Source organism: Xiphophorus maculatus, chromosome 11 (assembly GCF_002775205.1).
Source record: "Xiphophorus maculatus strain JP 163 A chromosome 11, X_maculatus-5.0-male, whole genome shotgun sequence".
Classification (NCBI taxonomy): domain Eukaryota; kingdom Metazoa; phylum Chordata; class Actinopteri; order Cyprinodontiformes; family Poeciliidae; genus Xiphophorus; species Xiphophorus maculatus.
In genome coordinates, this window is record NC_036453.1 from 3,945,190 (window position 1) to 3,963,614 (window position 18,425).

At 37.6% G+C, this 18,425-nt stretch overlaps 1 protein-coding gene across 1 annotated transcript; it reads left to right on the forward strand.

The window, feature by feature from the left end:
* The first annotated feature begins 9,130 nt into the window (after nt 1-9,130).
* On the forward strand, nt 9,131-18,144 carry LOC102219010 (vitronectin-like). Its single transcript, XM_023342840.1, has 8 exons — nt 9,131-9,340; nt 10,394-10,510; nt 12,266-12,496; nt 13,344-13,483; nt 14,463-14,619; nt 14,920-15,078; nt 16,562-16,891; nt 17,014-18,144. Exons 1-8 carry the CDS (start codon nt 9,277-9,279, stop codon nt 17,148-17,150), a joined length of 1,335 nt encoding a protein of 444 aa, XP_023198608.1. The 5' UTR covers nt 9,131-9,276; the 3' UTR covers nt 17,151-18,144.
* The last annotated feature ends 281 nt before the right edge of the window (nt 18,145-18,425 follow it).

Sequence of the window (18,425 nt, forward strand, 5' to 3'; positions counted from 1 at the left end):
TGTGAAGAAGAGGAAGATGATCAGGAGGAAGAGAAGGGTGGACAGGTGGAAAAACTTCAACCAAGATCCAACAGTTTACATGTGGAGAAAGCTGCTTTGGTAGAAAAATAAAAATAAAAACACTGCAAGTTACTCTCTCTGTCTAAGTTAGCGTATCAAACATTAACTCAACAACAAATTGTCCACAATCCTGGACAGCGAGGAAGATGAAGCTGCTGGTAAAGAGAGGGAGGCAGCTGTGCAGGAAGGGGGCGGCGCGGACAGGTGGAGCCAATGATGGAGTCAGGTTTATCAGGTGAAGGAGTCCAGCTCCATCCCGGGTAACCAAAGGTCAGTTACAATGGAGCCCACTGACAGTCCGCAATTTAACGCCTGCACAAGTTCGCGTTTCATATCTTGAAGCCAATAAATGGAGAAAAAATAGGCCAAGTTTGATTCCTGTCAAAAAGCAGCAGGATGCAATTCAGTGGCTCAGAAAAGTGTTTTTTCAACACTTTTAAATAAAATTATTCATATAGTTTCAGATTATCTGCCTGTTTTGCTCTTCTCTGTGGTCCCTCCTTCTCAGTTTTCTGCAGCCTTTAGTGACAATATTAGCCTTGTTACGGCCCAAGGCTATTCCTTTGGGGTTTAGCATCCCTGCTCCAGATCTTCTGATTGGTGCTGATTGGAAGTGGAGGCAGCTGGCCAGTGTCTCCATGAATGACATCAGATCAGCTTAAAATGCACCACCTTTTTCTCACCAGGACAGCCCTTTTTCTCTTGGTCTGTCAACCTCTCCTCTTTTCTCCCTTTCCTCTCCAACCAGTTATGACTTTTGTTAAATAAATCCTATTTTAAGTTATCCCACGCGTTGCTTCCCTTTCATTTGTTATGGTACTAGAGCCAGACCATAACAAATTGGGGGCTCGTTCAAATTTATGTTATAGTTTGGCGTGACAGTTTTTTCAGTTAGTAAGCTTTTTGGGAAGTTAGTGTGGGAATCTTGAGTTATTTTTAGAGAAATGTTTTTTTTTCTCTTCTTTTTTCTGGTTTGGGGTAAGTAGTTTGCTTTCATTTCTTCTGACGACTCTAATGGTAAGTGTGATTGTTGACTGGTTTGTGCAATTAAGTATGACTGATCTGAACTGGTTCTCCTTTAGGCCTCATCGTGTTTCCCCTTTGGGATTCATGTGCTCAAAATAGTAGTGTGAGATCATATGGTTAGAGCAATTGTCTCGGGGGCACAGCCGTAGTGTTGAGAAGGTTGCCAGTTTTCTGGTCGCTTTTTTCACTCTACTGGTATTTAGTGCATAAGTACCCACCGTCCCTGATCTCTGAAGACTAGGGTTGAGCTAGTTAGTGTCTGATAGGCAGTTAGAGGGGAGGTTCAGGTTGGTTGTTTTGTGTTGCACAAATTGTCAGCAATTTACTTTAAATTTTGAAACGTTGTTTTCTGATTAAGAATTTAATTATGTCTGTTGAAGATTTTAATAAAAATCCATCAGCAGAATTTCTGGACCTGTGTTCTAGAGAACAATTGGTAAAAATTGCTGAGCACTTTAAAATAAGTGTTGGTGATAAACGGTTGAAAGAAAATGTTAAAGCAATTTTAAGGGAAAACTTAATTGAAATGGGTGTTTTGTCTTTGCCTTCAATGCCTGAAGATTTGGATTTAGAGGTTGTAAAGCCTAAATTTTTGGATTTTGAACAACAAAAAGAGATGTTAAGGTTAAGAATGCAACTGGAGAAGGAAAAGGAGTTGGCTTTGGAGACTTTACGACAGCAGGCGGATTTGGATAAGGTTCTTGCTTTGGAAAAACTAAGACAGGAAACTGAATTGGCAAGAATACATTTAGAAAGTGAGAAATTAAATCTGATGAAAGACGGCAAATTGTTTGCGGAATCTTGTGTTATGGACTCAAAATGTAAGGCCTCTGACATTTTAAGTGACTTGCGTTTGGTGCCTAAGTTTAGTGAAAAGGATGTCGAAACTTTTTTCACTTTGTTTGAAAGGGTTGCAGAGACAAGAGACTGGTCTGATTCAGACCGCATAGTTTTGCTTCAGTGTGTTTTGGTTGGTCGTGCTCAGGAAGCTTTTTCTATGTTGAGTTTAGCTGATGGCCAGGATTATGCCAAGGTTAAAGCTACAATACTGAAAGCGTATGAATTAGTCCCTGAAGCATACAGGCAGAAGTTTAGAAACTGGAAAAAAGGTGACAAAACTTATGTAGAGTTTGCAAGGGATTTGGAGATTCATTTCAATCGTTGGTGCACTTCCTCTGAGGTTAGAACACTTGGTGACCTCTGTAATTTAATGGTTCTTGAACAATTTAAGAACTCTGTTTCTCAATGCATTGCAGTGTACATTAATGAACAGAAGGTAAAAACTGTATCAGAAGCTGCAGTTTTGGCTGATGATTTTGTCTTGACGCATAAAGATACTGGTGGAGAGTACACAGATGGGATGAGTGCTCCAAACTGGCGTTCAACACGTTCTGGAGGTTTTTTTTCAAACCACAGTAACCGTGATCTGGACAAAATTTGTAATTATTGTCACAGAAAGGGTCATTGGAAGAAAGACTGTGCTTTGTTGAAATCTAGAAATAAAAATGGAAATCAGGTTAAACCAGCAGCACTTGCTGCATCAGTTTTAAATGTTTCTAACAAAATGACTGAAGTGCCATTTGCCGGAAAACCTGATTTGAGTTCTTACAAACCATTTCTTATGGAAGGAGAAGTTTCTTTAATTGGGAGTGATGTCAGGGTGCCAGTTACCATTTTAAGAGATACTGGTGCATATGATTCTTTCATTCTGGCATCAGTGTTGTCTTTTTCAGATGAGTCTGACACTGGATTATCGATACCTGTGTTGGGTATGGGCATGTCTGTGTTTTGTGTTCCAGTACATAAGCTTGTGCTTCATTCAGAGTTGTTTGAAGGAGAAGTAAGGATGGGTGTTAGACCTGCACTACCTGTGGTTGGTGTCACAGTTATACTGGGGAACCATATAGCTGGAGGGAAAGTCTGGCCTGATCAACCAGAATATCCAGTTATTGTTTCAATACCTTTGGTCAGCAGTGGTCCTGACGAAAATGAAAAATCACACCCAGAAGTTTTCCAAGCATGTGCTGTGACACGAGCAATGAAAGCATCCAGTGCTGTGCATCAGGATGAAAGCTTTGGAAAAGATACACAGACGTCCTCTTTTTGTTGGTCTAACATTCCTTTGTCTATTTCACAGAATGATCTGGGGCAGGAGCAAAGATCTGACCCCACAATACAGCACTTGTTTCAGTCTGCATTACCTGCTGAGGAGATGCAGAACCATGCTCATGGATACTTTGTTGAGAACAAGGTACTGTTAAGGAAGTGGATGCCATGTGGTGATGATGTTATTGGGCAGCCAGTTTATCAGGTTGTGGTGCCTTTGAAATTGCGTGACTTGGTTTTGCAGGTATCCCATGATGAGTCCGGACACATGGGAGTTAGGAAAACCTATGACCGCATTTTAAGAAATTTTTTTTGGCCACGGCTGAAAAAAGATATTGCTTCATATATTAAAACCTGTCACACCTGTCAGTTGACTGGTAAACCCAATCAAGTCATACACCGGGCACCACTGTATCCTATTCCGACTATTGGTAAACCATTTGAGCACTTAATAATTGATTGTGTGGGTCCTCTTCCACCTTCACGTTTAGGTGCTAAGTATCTTTTGACAGTTATGTGCCAAAGTACCAGGTATCCAGCAGCATATCCATTGCACACACTTACTGCAAAGTCTGTGGTGCGAGCGCTTGGGCAATTTATTGGTATTTTTGGAATACCTAAAGTCATTCAGAGTGACCAAGGATCTAATTTCTCCTCTCATTTGTTTGCACAGGTTTTGAAGCAGCTACACATTCAGCATAATCAATCTACAGCGTATCACGCACAGAGCCAAGGGGCACTGGAGCGATTTCATCAGACATTAAAATCTTTACTCCGTGCTTACTGTGTTCAGATGAAGGCTGATTGGGAGGATGGTCTGCCTTGGTTGTTACTTGCAGCGAGAGAAGTAACACAAGAAAGTACGGGCTTTAGCCCTAATGAATTAGTATTCGGTCATACTGTGCGTGGTCCGTTAACAGTTTTGCGAGATGAGTGGAAGGATGCTGAACCACCACAAAACTTGTTGCATTATGTTAATGGGTTTAGGCAGAGACTCTTTACTGCAACGCAGTTGGCAAATAGGAAACTATCATCTGCACAGGAAAAAATGAAGTGTTTGTATGATAAGAAAGCTGAACATCGTGTTTTTCTTTCAGGTGATCAAGTACTGGCTTTACTTCCTGTTGTGACTTCACCATTTCAGGCCAAGTTTTCTGGCCCACACACAGTTTTGAAACAGCTTTCCGATCAAAACTATCTCATTGCAACTCCAGAAAGACGGAAGAAACAGCAGACGGTTCATGTAAACCTCTTAAAACCTTACCATGTTCGTGATAACACTGTATTGGTGGATGACATTCACCCTGTGTGCATTAGTGAAACGGTGACATCTGCTGGAGGTGAATGGAATGGCGATGGGTTGCCTGTTCCAGATTCAGCCATGCTAACTGGTCGACTTATAAATTCTGAAGTACTGAAGAACTTGGACACTATGCTGAATTATTTACCAGAGACTCAATGTTTTGAGTTAGTTCAGTTGATAAAATCTTACTCTGATTTGTTTGCAGATATTCCATCCTGCACACATTTGATTGAGCATGATATTGAGGTGGGTGATGCACAACCTATAAAACAGCAGTTTTACAGGGTTAGCCCTGAAAAACGCAAATATCTGGATGCTGAGATTGACTACATGTTAAAAAATGGGATCGCTCAAGCATCATGTTCAAGCTGGTCTTCACCTTGCTTGCTAGTTCCAAAATCAGACAAAACCTATAGGTTTTGTTCCGATTTCAGAAAAGTCAATAGCATAACCAAAACTGATTCATACCCACTACCTCGTATGGATGACTGTATTGACCAGATTGGTAATGCTAAGTTCATTAGTAAGATAGACCTGTTAAAAGGTTATTGGCAGGTCCCTTTAACTAAAAGGGCACAGGAAATCGCTGCCTTTATTACACCTACTGGTTTGTACTCCTACAATGTTATGCCTTTTGGTTTGAAGAATGCGCCGGCGACTTTTCAGCGCTTGATGAATAAAGTTGTTGGGTGTTTAGAAGGTTGTTCTGTGTATTTGGATGACATTGTTGTCTATTCTAATAGTTGGTCTTCTCACCTGGAACAACTCACAACTTTGTTTGACCGTTTGGTGGATGCACGTCTTACAGTGAATCTAGCCAAATGTGAGTTTGCTCGAGCAACTGTCATTTATCTTGGTCATCAAGTGGGTCAAGGTAAAGTATGTCCAGTTAAAGCAAAGGTGGAAGCGATTGAAAAGTATCCCCCACCAACTACTAAAAAGGAACTCATGAAATTCTTGGGTTTAGTTGGGTATTATAGAGCCTTCTGCAGAAACTTTTCAACTGTGGTTGCACCTCTGACAGATCTTTTGAAAAGTAATGTGAAATACATCTGGTCCTCTGTCTGTCAGCAGGCTTTTGAAGATGTGAAGAGGATGCTATGTGATTCTCCTGTCTTGTTGGCTCCGGATATGAATAAGTCTTTTAAACTACAGGTTGATGCCAGTCATGTTGGTGCAGGGGGAGTCCTTTTGCAAATGGATGTCTTTTCAATTGAGAGACCTGTGAGTTTTTTTTCTAGGAAGTTTAATAGACATCAACTGAATTATTCAGTCATAGAAAAAGAGACCCTTGCTCTTATTTGGTCATTACAACATTTTGAGGTTTATGTGGGTTCAGGTCCTTTAACTGTGTTCACAGATCATAATCCTCTGACCTTTTTGAATTCTTTTCGGTGCCCAAATCAGAGACTTGTGAGATGGTCGTTGTTTCTGCAGTCATTTTCTTTAGATATTCGTCATATCAAGGGAAAGGATAATGTCATCGCAGATGCTTTGTCAAGAGCACAAAGTCAGTAATTTATTTATTTTTTCCTCTTACCTGTCTGAGTCACTTCATGGTACCAGTTGTTGACTTGGGGATGGGTTTTAAAAGGATTTAAGTTTTGTTTTTTGTTCCGTCTCAGCTTGTCTGAAATGATGTGAGTGTATTTAAACTTGTTTTTTTCTTTCTCTTCAGATGTTGATACATAGGTTGCCCAGGGTTCCGGTGGGGACCCTGTTTTGAAGAGGGGGGGTGTTACGGCCCAAGGCTATTCCTTTGGGGTTTAGCATCCCTGCTCCAGATCTTCTGATTGGTGCTGATTGGAAGTGGAGGCAGCTGGCCAGTGTCTCCATGAATGACATCAGATCAGCTTAAAATGCACCACCTTTTTCTCACCAGGACAGCCCTTTTTCTCTTGGTCTGTCAACCTCTCCTCTTTTCTCCCTTTCCTCTCCAACCAGTTATGACTTTTGTTAAATAAATCCTATTTTAAGTTATCCCACGCGTTGCTTCCCTTTCATTTGTTATGGTACTAGAGCCAGACCATAACAAATTGGGGGCTCGTCCGGGATATTGATTATCTCATAATCAGTTTTAATTTTGTGGATGTTGTATGAATATTTTGGACGCTGTAACCTTTGCAGAAGACTAAACACTCAGATTTCTGGATGAATATAGACGAGCTGAGCTTTCTTCTGGGATCAGAACAGAACAGTTTACTTGAATGTCACAACTCGACGGCTAAATTAAAATATCTTGCTGATCTTTTTGCACGGGCTCCAAGTTCTTAGTGTTTCAAAAAATTTACTTAACACCCAAAACAAATTGGTTTAAATTAGGGAATTTTTACAAATTTCACTGATAAAACCTCATATACAGTATGTGTATATATATATATGTGGATCATTCCATATGGAGTTCCCCAAGGCTCTGTTCTGGGTATAGATCAGTCTTCTGGCTCCCAGTTTTAAAAAAATGATTTTATTGTTAGTTGTTAAAGCTTTTAGTGGTCTGGCTTCTTCTTATTTTCATAATCTTCTTTCTAAGAAGTAGAGCTGATCATACTTTTACTTAATTCTTCATATCAGATCAGCTCAAAGTTTTTAAAACTTTAATGTGTTTCTAAAGATTGACTTTTACTCTCTGGGGTTCAGGGAAACAAAAACTTACAACATGAATTATCTGTGCTTTTATTGTTTTAGTGGATGATTTTTATTACGTTGTTTTATTATTATTACTGCTTTGTTCTGCTGCACCTTGGTGCCACTCATGTTGCTTTTAAACTAGCATGTTTAGTTTATAAACATTTAGGTAAAAGTGACCAACTCTTTACAGTTTTGATTTTGAATTGATTGACACAATAGAATAAAAGGAAAGTTCCTGTACTTTATTTTACAAAATAGTTACCACATTATGCTGGAACTGTGATTAGCAATGAAATCTTACACACTACTTATGTCAGTCAGTAAAATGATTTGGGTTAAAGTCATTTTGTTTAACGCAGAATCAGGTGAAAATAAATAAATACACCCTGGCATCAACAAATCTCTAATAAAAACTTTTCCATACATGACCTAGTTTATTGGTCACATCATATCTACTTTCATTGTGTTGTTTTGAAGCTTCTTTCTGACTTTCACTTATTTGTTTTATTTTTCTCTTAGTTTAAAACAGAATCCCTCTTTCCAAACATATCAGACATGCAGTGAAATGTTTTTATCAATAAAATAAGTTCTCAAGCTTTGAAGGAAGTGTTTTCACTTAACATTTAGCCACACATAGAAGAAATAATGTTTTAGTCTACGGGGCGGGATTTTAACCTTTGTATCATGTGACAACCTAAAAATTAGGGGTTTTTTTCTGCTCTGTGTCATTTAAAAGCATAAAATTGTTCTGACTTTCCATTTCCAAACAAAGTCAGTCTGTTGTTAAAAAACGGAAAGTCTTTTGGGGTCTAAAAAAATTTTAAATTAAAATTTTTTTTTAAATATGGGGGTTTAAAAAGAACGTAAAAATATTGTTATATTTTCTAAAATATAAAAATATTCGTATTTTTATATTGTGAAAATAAAAAATATTAATATTTTAATATAATGTACTATTTTTATAGTTTATCATTTATATTTTTTATTTTGAAAAGTAAAATACAAAAATATAAATGTTTTTACATTTTAGTAATTAAAAATATTTTTATTTTATATTTTATTTTATAATATATTTATTTTTTAAACCCATTTTTTAAATTTCTTATAGTTTATTTCTTAGTTGTTTCTTAAGGCGACTTTCCTTTTTAAAATATAAAATATTTGTATTTTTCAAAATATAAAATATTTTTATATTTTATAAAATACACATTTTAAATACCAATCCACTCTGTCTTTGTTGGTAATTGTAAGATCACCAGTAGCATTTTGATGCTGGTAATTTTATAATGAGTAATAAAAACCTGTCATCTTTCTGTAAACATTTTCTGCATCTTTTTAAAGGTAAAGGTAATTTTATTTATATAGAACATTTTCGGCAACAAGGCAACACAAAGTGCTTTACAGGAATTAAAAGGAAATACAAACAAAATAACAAACCAAAGGAAAGAGCAAAAGAAGAAGAAGAAGCTAATAATGTTGGTCCAAAGTAAATAAACTAGATACTCCTATTCAGGGTTGGTAGATAAGTATAAGTAAGTAAAAAATTTAATTTTATACTTACACAATTTTTATTGTGCTTTATACAAAATACCTACCAGAAAAGCTAATATTAATTTAACATTTAACTCTAAAAACTGTATTGATTTAAAATCTTACAACTGATACTATATTTGTTTTTAAATGCTACAGCATCAATAGTGTAGCTAAATCTGGCAGAAGAAACCTCTGTGTTTGTTTTTGCTTGTTTATTTAGAGATCAATAGGATGGAAAGTCTGCAGCAGTTACACAATGTTTAAAGAAATATTATTTCTCTCTTTTCAAACTGCGAATGCTCTGAACATGCATACACCACATACAGTATGCCACATATGTTTCTCATTGGTCTAAATAGACATTAATGTTAGTGCGATGCATGGACAGGACAGAGGTCACCGGTTTCAGCTTAATGATCGTCACAGCCGAGCGTCGACCAATCAGGACGGCAGACGCCTCGGGGTCGGGAGCTTCTGAAAAAATATCTATTGATCCGAATCACAGAGTGGGGCACTCAGCTCAGACTCATCACTCAGTCCATTCGCTGTTATTTGAAGAAATTAAAGCATTTCTACAGCTGTTTGGTTATAACTTAAGAGTTTGTTTGCTGTGAGTGACCATGAAGCCAGCAGTGGTTCTGCTGGGCCTGGCGCTCCTGCTGGACACAACCTTTGGAGCAGAAGGTAAGACTGACTGAAGATGTTTGGTTTTAGGTCAAAATAAACAAGTTATTGCAGTTTTACCAATATAGATTATTTAAAAATGTATAGGTCTGTTCCACTTAGGTTTGGTGTACTTTTAGGAGTGATTGCTTTTAAACTCATTATTATTGCTGTTTGTTTATAGAAGAAAATATAAAATAAACCTAATACTTTGAATAATTAATTGAGCATACTGTACTGTTTGAGATCTGGGATCAACTGGAATGTATGTGGGATTGAATTTAAATTCTATTTTTGTGTAAAGTGCCTTGAGACTGTATTTGTTGTGAATTGGTTAAATGTGAAAAAAGAAAGAAAGAAAAAAGAAAGGAAGAAAAAAAGAAGAAAAGAAAAAGCAAAGAAAGAAACAAAAAAACAAAGGAATAGAAAAAGAATAAAAAGAAAAGAAAAGAGAAAGAGAAAAAGAAAAAGAAAATAGAAAAAAAGTGTTTATTATCTGTATTTTTCAGGACTATTTTCTTCTTTTTGGTTAAAAAATACAACAGATAACTTCAAATGTTTCTGTCTATATAGCTCCAAACATTCACCTTTGTTTTTGGGTGGAGGGGGTCCAAATGTTTAGAAATTACCACAGCAATAAATGATTTACTAATTAATCAATCAAGTTTCAATCAAGCTTATTTGTAAGGTAGATTTCAGCAACAAGGCAGTTCAAAGTGCTTTACGTCTTAAAAACAGGAAAATAAAAAGTCGAGCAATTTGAGAATTTGAGAAACCGGTAAAAAAACATCACATTTTGTCAATTAATCGTTGAAACCAACTGGTGTCATTCAAATCAAAAACTACTAACAGCCTGTTTTAATAAACCACAATGATATTAATCATGCACTAGATCACAGTGTGTAAAAGCAGTTTAAATACAGATGTTTCTCAGCCATTACTGCTTTAGTATTTGAAAACCGTCACTGTTTGAAAAGACACTTTTACTCTAAGCGGTTCTTCTAACGTTTAATGCTGAACTCTGATAAAAAAAATAAACACTTTGTGTCTGAAATAAACAAATTGCACCAACAGAGTCCTGTGTGGGTCGCTGTGGCTCCTTCAGCTCACAGAACAAATGCCAGTGTGACTCTATGTGTGTGTATTATGGGAGCTGCTGTGGGGACTTTTACACCATCTGCCCCAAAAAGGGTGAGTCCACTGCTCAAATCTTCTGTCTATTTCAGTGTTTCTCAAACTTTTTCAGGCCGAGGAGGACCACTTACCCCCATCTAACAAACACACAGACCACCTACCTTAAACTTGCCCCCAACATCTTAAAATAATATACAACTGGAAATAAAATACTAGTCTCTTAACTGCTTGTCTTCCTGCCTGAAGTGAAGGGTGGCGCTGTTTTGTAAATGTGGTCACAATTAGTGATGGGATTTTCGGCTCCTTTTCGAGATGCGGCTCTAATGGCTCTTCTTACTGTGGAGAGCCGGCTCTTTCGGCTCCCCATATATATTTCTGACATTATTAATTAATTAATAGTTTAAACCTAATTTTATAATATTTTGTTTCATTATTGACATTGTTAAGCACTTATGATGAGTAAAAATGCCGCATAACAATGCTATAGCAATACCGATGCGTGTGATGTCCGCATGTGCCTGTGCAGGTTGTTTGTCCAGCCTGCACGATAGGAAATGCTGACTTTGCACAGTCTGCACTCTGCCCTGGAGCTTGATGTAGCATTAAAATGAGTCCAAATCTTGCTCCGTTTTCTGTCACTCATTAATTTTCACCTATTCAGTTCTCACACTGACTCCCCTTCTTTCTGTGCTTCTTGACTGCTGAGTGAGTGTCTGTACATAAACACCTGCCGATGAAAGCTATACAGCTTGGCCAATTGCCTGCCGTTTCCACCAAAAAAGTGGAGATAAACTTTTTTTTCAGTGTTTTCCCGCCACATTATTAATTGAAACTATGTGTGATTGGTCAGATGTGTGGAGCACACGCTTGACATGAGGGCAGTGGACCGACCGAGGGAAAAAACTCTCCGCTCTAGCACTGGCAGAAGAGCAAAACGCGCAAGGAGAGGGAGAAGGGGGGGAGAGACAGCGAGGCACCGCAGGACAAAAAAAACGATGTGGGGAAAAACTATCGGCTCTGGCACTTGCAGAGCACAAGCACAACGACAGGGAGGCGGAGAGACAGCGAAATACTGTAGGAAAAAACCCGGCTCCCAAATAGGATCCTAAAACGGCTCCCATTGTGGAGCCGGTTCCAATCGTTCACTTCAAAGAGCCGGCTCTTAGAGCCGGATCGTTCGCGACCAACACATCACTAAAAACTATGAACAAGTCATTTTGAGTTATTTACAGATTTTGAAAGCAAGAATTATAAGCTTCTCATTGATAGAAAACACATGGAAATCAAAAAGGTTCTTTGTTAATAACGTTTTAGAGTTATCTGTAATTTAGAATGATAGTAAAGGAAACAATGACTTGTGTTGGGTTGCAGACATTTTCTTCCAGCCAGTAGATAGCCCATCATAAATTATTTTATTTTAGGTGTTAAGATGCAGTTAGTCACCGCCATATTGCATTCAGTACAGCCGTAGCTAGATCTGCGTCCCTGCTGCATGCTATGTATCGTAATAATGTTCAAAAATAAAAGTTCTGCAACTCACCCTGAGAAACTTTCCACCGGTATCTTCGGGCTTTCTTTTGAATGACTCGGTCTTAAGACATGTATCCATTATTATTTATAAACACAATCCTTTGGTAAGCTAACTGTAGCGTCGCGCTTACAGCTAACAACACCGTCAAATAAACGGTTGTTTACATGCAGTACCTAGCGGACCACTAGAGGGCGCCCGCGGACCACAGTTTACAATTTAAACTGTAAAAGTAAGAACTTATACCAACTGGTGTCATTCATGATAACATTTTCTGCTCTAAGTTTCTCGTGGGGACACGTTTGGAGAAGCAGAAATGGATCCAAATATGAACACAACAGAGCAAACACCAAATGTAAACACGGTGGCCCCGACAGGGCCCTCCTCTCTGACCCCGCCACCCAGGGCCCCTCATGGGCCCTCGCCCACCGTCGACCCCAACGCAGCGCCCTGCAGCGGCCGACCTTTTGACGCGTTCCTGCAGCTGAAGAACGGATCGATCTACGCATTTAGAGGTAAAATCTAATTGCTCTGTCATCATTACTTAATTTCTTTGAAGGTTCAGAGAGGAAACTAAAAATAAGATTAATTTATTCACACATCTGGTAGATTTAGATTTAAAGCTTTTTCATGTTGGTGGGAAATGGTTGTCTCTCCCAACACAATAAAACAATATCAAAGTTAATTTAGATATTTTTATTTACACTCCACATTATTTGACAATTTGCCAACATGTTTTTTCTGACAGGAAGTAATGTTTTGGAGTGGCCTAGTCCAAGTCCTGGCTTAAACTTGAGCTAAAGATTAGGGTGATGATAAGGAGTTCATTATCAAAGATAAATTATTAAAATGCTAATGGCAACATGAAAAAAGTTGATCAGTTTTCATTAGAACATTTTTTTTGTCAATTATTATATAACTATTAAAGATAACTCTTAACTTAAATCTACCTGGAGTCTAAATGATTTGGGACTTTATTGTACAGTCAGATTATTTTACAAGGAAGTACTTTTGTTATATTGTTTATTTGATTTATTTTTATGTTTTAAATAGTTCAAAGTTTCATCACTCTAGTTTATTGAATTTTAGACATAACTTTGATGTTTGTTTATAAGTTATTTTAACATTTTTTGTATAAAATAGTTTTTTTCTGCATAAAATATCAGATGCTATTGTGACTGAAAATATTTTTTAATAAAAACAGTATTAAAAATGAACAGATTTAAGAAATATAGATCACTATCAGAAACTTAAGTCATTTTCAGATGCAAGAATCCATTTGTGTGGGAAGATTAGTGAGTTTTTGGTAAAATTGCTTTGAATCTTATCTAAAACTCTTATAATTGATATCCCCCACCCTAGGTTTATATTTCTTTGAGCTGGATGACAGGTCGATTCTTCCTGGTTACCCTAAACTCATCGAGGAGGTGTGGGGAATCGCAGGACCCGTCAGCGCCGCATTCACCCGCATCAACTGCCAAGGAAAGTCGTACATCTTCAAGGTGGGAACCACAGCAGCTATTAGCTTTAAAAAGTTATTCTTAAATCAAACTATCCCGTCTGAATGTATTATTTAGCATTCTAATTGTTGAAGGAGGAGGGGGTTTTTTCAGCAAGAGTGGAGGAACAGAATGAGCTGCATGGAGTTTCTTAAATTATGGTCTTAAAATATGATAAATTCAAACACTACTTGCTAAAAAGATTTTCCCTTCATAACAAAGAATTTGTTTATGCTTAATAAAAAATATTTACTCAGAATTTTCCCAGCAGGTAACCTGAATTCCCATTACAAACCTGGGAATCTTTGGTTCCTTATAAAATGTCTGAAGGTTCTCAAGAATAAAAATAAGTTATCAAACATAACAATGTAGTTTTTATACACTCTTTATGTCTGGGCTTTTGTGAATCATCAGGAAACATAAACATCATTTATCTTAGAAAACCTGCCAATGTGGAGTTCTTCCACAAAAGTTTATGCTGCCACCAGAAAATCATGTTTTCATCCAACAGAACAACCCACTATAGTATGTACATGCCCCACAGCATTATGCTGCCACTGCCATGTTTCACATGTCTTCCGGATGGTTTGCAGTGTTATTTTTCTGCCAAGCATGGAGTTTTTCATGCAGGACCCGCCTTCTTCCACGTGTTTGCTGTTTCCCTCATAAAGCTAGGGGACAATTTAAGCAGGAACTCTGATTAATTTCTTTCAACAATTGCTATTTTATTGTCACTTTTTGATAACTTTTTGATTAACTAGATTTCGGTAAATAGTATGTTTCCAGATTTTTAAATAAAACTTAGAAATCTTTCATTGTTCTACTTCTACAACATGCTACTTTGTTTTTGTTTGTCATACAAAATCCCAATAAAATATTGATGTTTATGGTCTTGATGTGATGAAATGTAAATTGACTTTTGCAAAGCACAGTTATTATTAAAACCTCCCACCATTTGGTTCTGTATATTTTTGTATCAAAGGGCAACCAGTACTGGAGATTTGATGGCGATATCTTAGATGAGGACTATCCCAGGGACATTTCTGTCGGCTTTGAAAACATCCCAAATGATATAGATGCAGCTTTTGCTGTACCTGCACCAAGTCACCAAGGGAAAGAGAAAGCCTACTTTTTTAAAGGTATTTGCAGAGCGATGAAAGACAAATTGCAGCATTTAAAAAGACAAGGGGTCTTTTTTTTATCCTGTCTAGATGCTTGGTGCTGCTGAAGGGCCTTACATTTACATTAATTCAAATGGCCACCAGAGGGCGCCTCTAACACTAGCAAAAGATTTGCAGAGAAAATATTTCTACGTTTAGTTATAAAATTCTTTGTAATGTTCTTCTTTTTGTTTAAATACATACTGATTAAATAAGCCACTAACTTATTGTTAGTTTAAAAAAATTCTGCTAACAGAGTGTCTGTTTGGTTTCTCTCAGGTGATAAGTATCACCAGTACGAGTTCAAGCACCAGCCGTCCCATGAAGAGTGCGTCTCCATGAGCAGAACCTCTCCGTCTGTTCTGTTCACCCAGTACACAGACCTGTTCTGCGAACACCCACTGGAGAACCTCTTCACAGATCTCTTTGAAGGCTTCTGTAAGACCCAGATATGGTTTGCTTACATTACGTGTTACTGGCCACTTTATTAAGTATACTTCAATTTCTTGCTAACACAACTGATGAATCAGCTGAATTTAGTGCAGTTAGACGTCTAGATGTGGTGAAGACTAAGCATCAGAATGAGGAAGAAAAGGAAGAAAGTGATTTGGAGTCTTTTTGTTGATTTATCAGGTTTTGTACCAACAACCATCTCTTGAGTTTTACAGATGATGGTTTAAGAAAGAAAAAACCTTAATGTGAGCAGCTGTTGTGTGGGCAGAAATTAATTGTTGACATCAGGGAGCAGTGGAGAGTGGACAAACTGGTTTGAGATGTTAAAAAGTACACAGATCACCACTCCCTTAAAACCAAGGTACAATATCTGGATGCATAACCCTGACATAGATGGGCAACATCCAAAGAATACCAGATAATGTGTCACTCATGTCAGGAAACAGAGGATGCAATTCTCACAAGCTTACTGAAATTGGACAATAATAGTTTTGTTTTAAAAACCGTTTTCTAGTGCAACTGGTTTCAGCTGTAATATTGCTGTACTGCAGTGCCCTTCACAGTCACCGGATCTCAATCCAACACATAGTTCTCGTATAACGTCACATTTCCGGGAACTTTGTACCTCACAGCCATCTTGGTAGGCAGGTGCTATGGAGTCACTATGACAACAATAAGCACGCCTCAAGCTTAGAACTGGTTCTTGCTTCGTTCCTATCGAACTTATAAACAACATAAGTACATTACAGCCATTACTCGATCATATTTTCTGAGTCCTCTACCCACCTTTGTGAAATACTAAGAGAAATATCTGTGATACTTATTGCTGAATTAGCTAGGACATGTAGCCTATGTATATGTTACTAAAAGTACTGACTCTGCCACTCACCAGAACTTTATTGTTTGTACATCCTTTACGAACCCATTTAAACATTGATTGTACATGTCCATAGATTTCAGGCCGTGAAGCTCCTGTATGATGTACGCACGCTTTGTGTTCACTAAGGAGTTTTCTGTGTCATAGAAGGAGATCAGAGGCAGCTTGGTCACTTCATTTTAGATGTTTTGAGTCCACAAATCAACAGCAGCAATTTTGTTAATGTATCCTTGTCTTACACATTAGTAAAGAGTGTCCAGATGTTTTCTTTTTGTTGGTCTCAAAGCCATGGTTCAGCGATGCCTACCAAGATGGCGCAGATCACTACCAGTTCAGACTTGTGGGAACTATATGTAGAGTACCTTTGTGAAGTGGTGGGACAGGAAACAAGTCTACAGCAACTACAGGGGACCAAAATATCTGAGGATGATATTCTTTAAAGATCTTCTTGAATCCATGACACAAAGGCATAATTCACTTTTGAGGACAACAGAATGCCCAACCTGGTACAACCAAAGTGTATCAAATAAAGTGGCAGGTGACTGTATGTTTTATAAACATTACTCATTTTCTCCCTTTCTCTTCCTTCAGACACTCACAACTCTAGCCCCCAACTCACGTTTAGGGACTGGAAAGGCGTTAGCCCTCCTGTTGACGCTGCCTTGGTAGGAAAAGTTTCTCTTAGTCCCAAGCCAACAATATCATCTCCACCAGCAAGACGGAGGGGCAAAGGGCGGAGAAGGAGACCCAGCAACAGACATCACCCACAGCGCAGAAGGCAAAGTCGCTACGTGTTTGATGATCTGTGGTTCGATGACGATTTGTTTGACTTTGGCCTAGATTACAGCGACACGACTGAAGTAGCTACAGTCCAGGAATACAAAAGCACCCCAGTTCAAAATGTCTACTTTTTCAAGAAAGGTATGATTACAGGGAGTAAGTTTTAAAAACTCACTGCTTTAATGAGCTTCTTCATTTTTGCAACTTCTGCTGTAACTTTTTTATTCTTTGCTTGTCCATTTTGTTTCTCTTGATGTTGACAGACAAGTACTACAGAGTGTCTCTGCGGACTAAACGGGTGGACGCCGTTAGCCCCCCTTACCCAAGATCCATTGCAAAATATTGGTTGGGCTGTGAAGAGGAAGACCTGCCTGATTCATCCAGGGCAGAGAAGAGATAGATCATCTAAGACACAGACACATCTATGCAATAAACACCCTGCGCCCAGTGATAATAGCATGCTTATTTGTTGCTACTGCTTTTTCTTATGCATGTGCTAAACCTGCACACGATTTAATTCACTTTAAAGGGATAGTTCAGGTTTATTTAAGTAAACAATGAAAACCAGTTAAGATTAACACTACATAACTCTCTTTTTTGTTACTATTTAGTACACATGCAGATTAGATGGACCTAAAATCCTGAAGATAACACCTAGACCAAAACAGACAAAACCTTTGGTCTGAAAATAATCACAGAGTTTGATGCAAAATCAGTTTTAAGAACTTTTAAACTGTGTTCTTGTTTGCATTTAGTGATTATTTAGACAGAAGATGGTGAGTATTTTCATGGAAAAAGAAAGCAGGATGTCCATTGTACAACTTAAATGAAAAGTTAGTATAACAGCAAATAAAATCAACTATGGAATAACCTGCTCATTAGATGGATTTCTTTAATGCTTCCTATTAAAATTTGCCTAGAAATCCATTTTTATTCTTTGGCTTTCCACCTCAGTAAGACTCACTAAGATTGTTTGATCATATTTGTTGAAATTGGTTTTATGTATGCCTTTGGTGTGCAGTTATGTGCAACATTTTTTTCCAGCTGCAGTTGTTAGAAGACAAAAATTGTGATCTATCCCTTTAAATTTTAGTATGCTTGGCAGTTTCCATTTCTGTCTTTAGCAATATAAGTTGCATGCTTGAGGCCTGTTGTTTACCTTTTTGACGTTTTAATCCTCAAATACATTTATAAAATTAGTGTTACGTGCATACGTAATCTTTGACACGCAGCTATATATTGCCTCTGCGAATAATTGCTTTATTCTTTATCCTGCTTGGAAAAAACATCTTACGTCTCTTTGGTTTGCATCTCAGATATTTGGAACAGTTACGCCCTCTGGTGGACCTCTAGCGAATTCTTCACATGAAATAAATATACACTGGTACATTTTCTGTTTATAGTGACTTTGATTTAATTTGTTTTACGCTAGTTGTGAATAATTTGTATTTTCATGACTAACAGTTCACCATATCAGAATGCATTATGTACAACAAATTATTATTTATTATTATTTCTACCTTTATAAGGGAGTCAATTTTTAGTTTCATATGTTACAAATTCAAATAGGTTTATTTAACACCATTTCAAATAGAAGTGTCAAATATACTGTTCTCTGTTCTCGTATTTCAACAAAATTTCCACCCACAATACGGCAGCAACGTAGACGTACGTA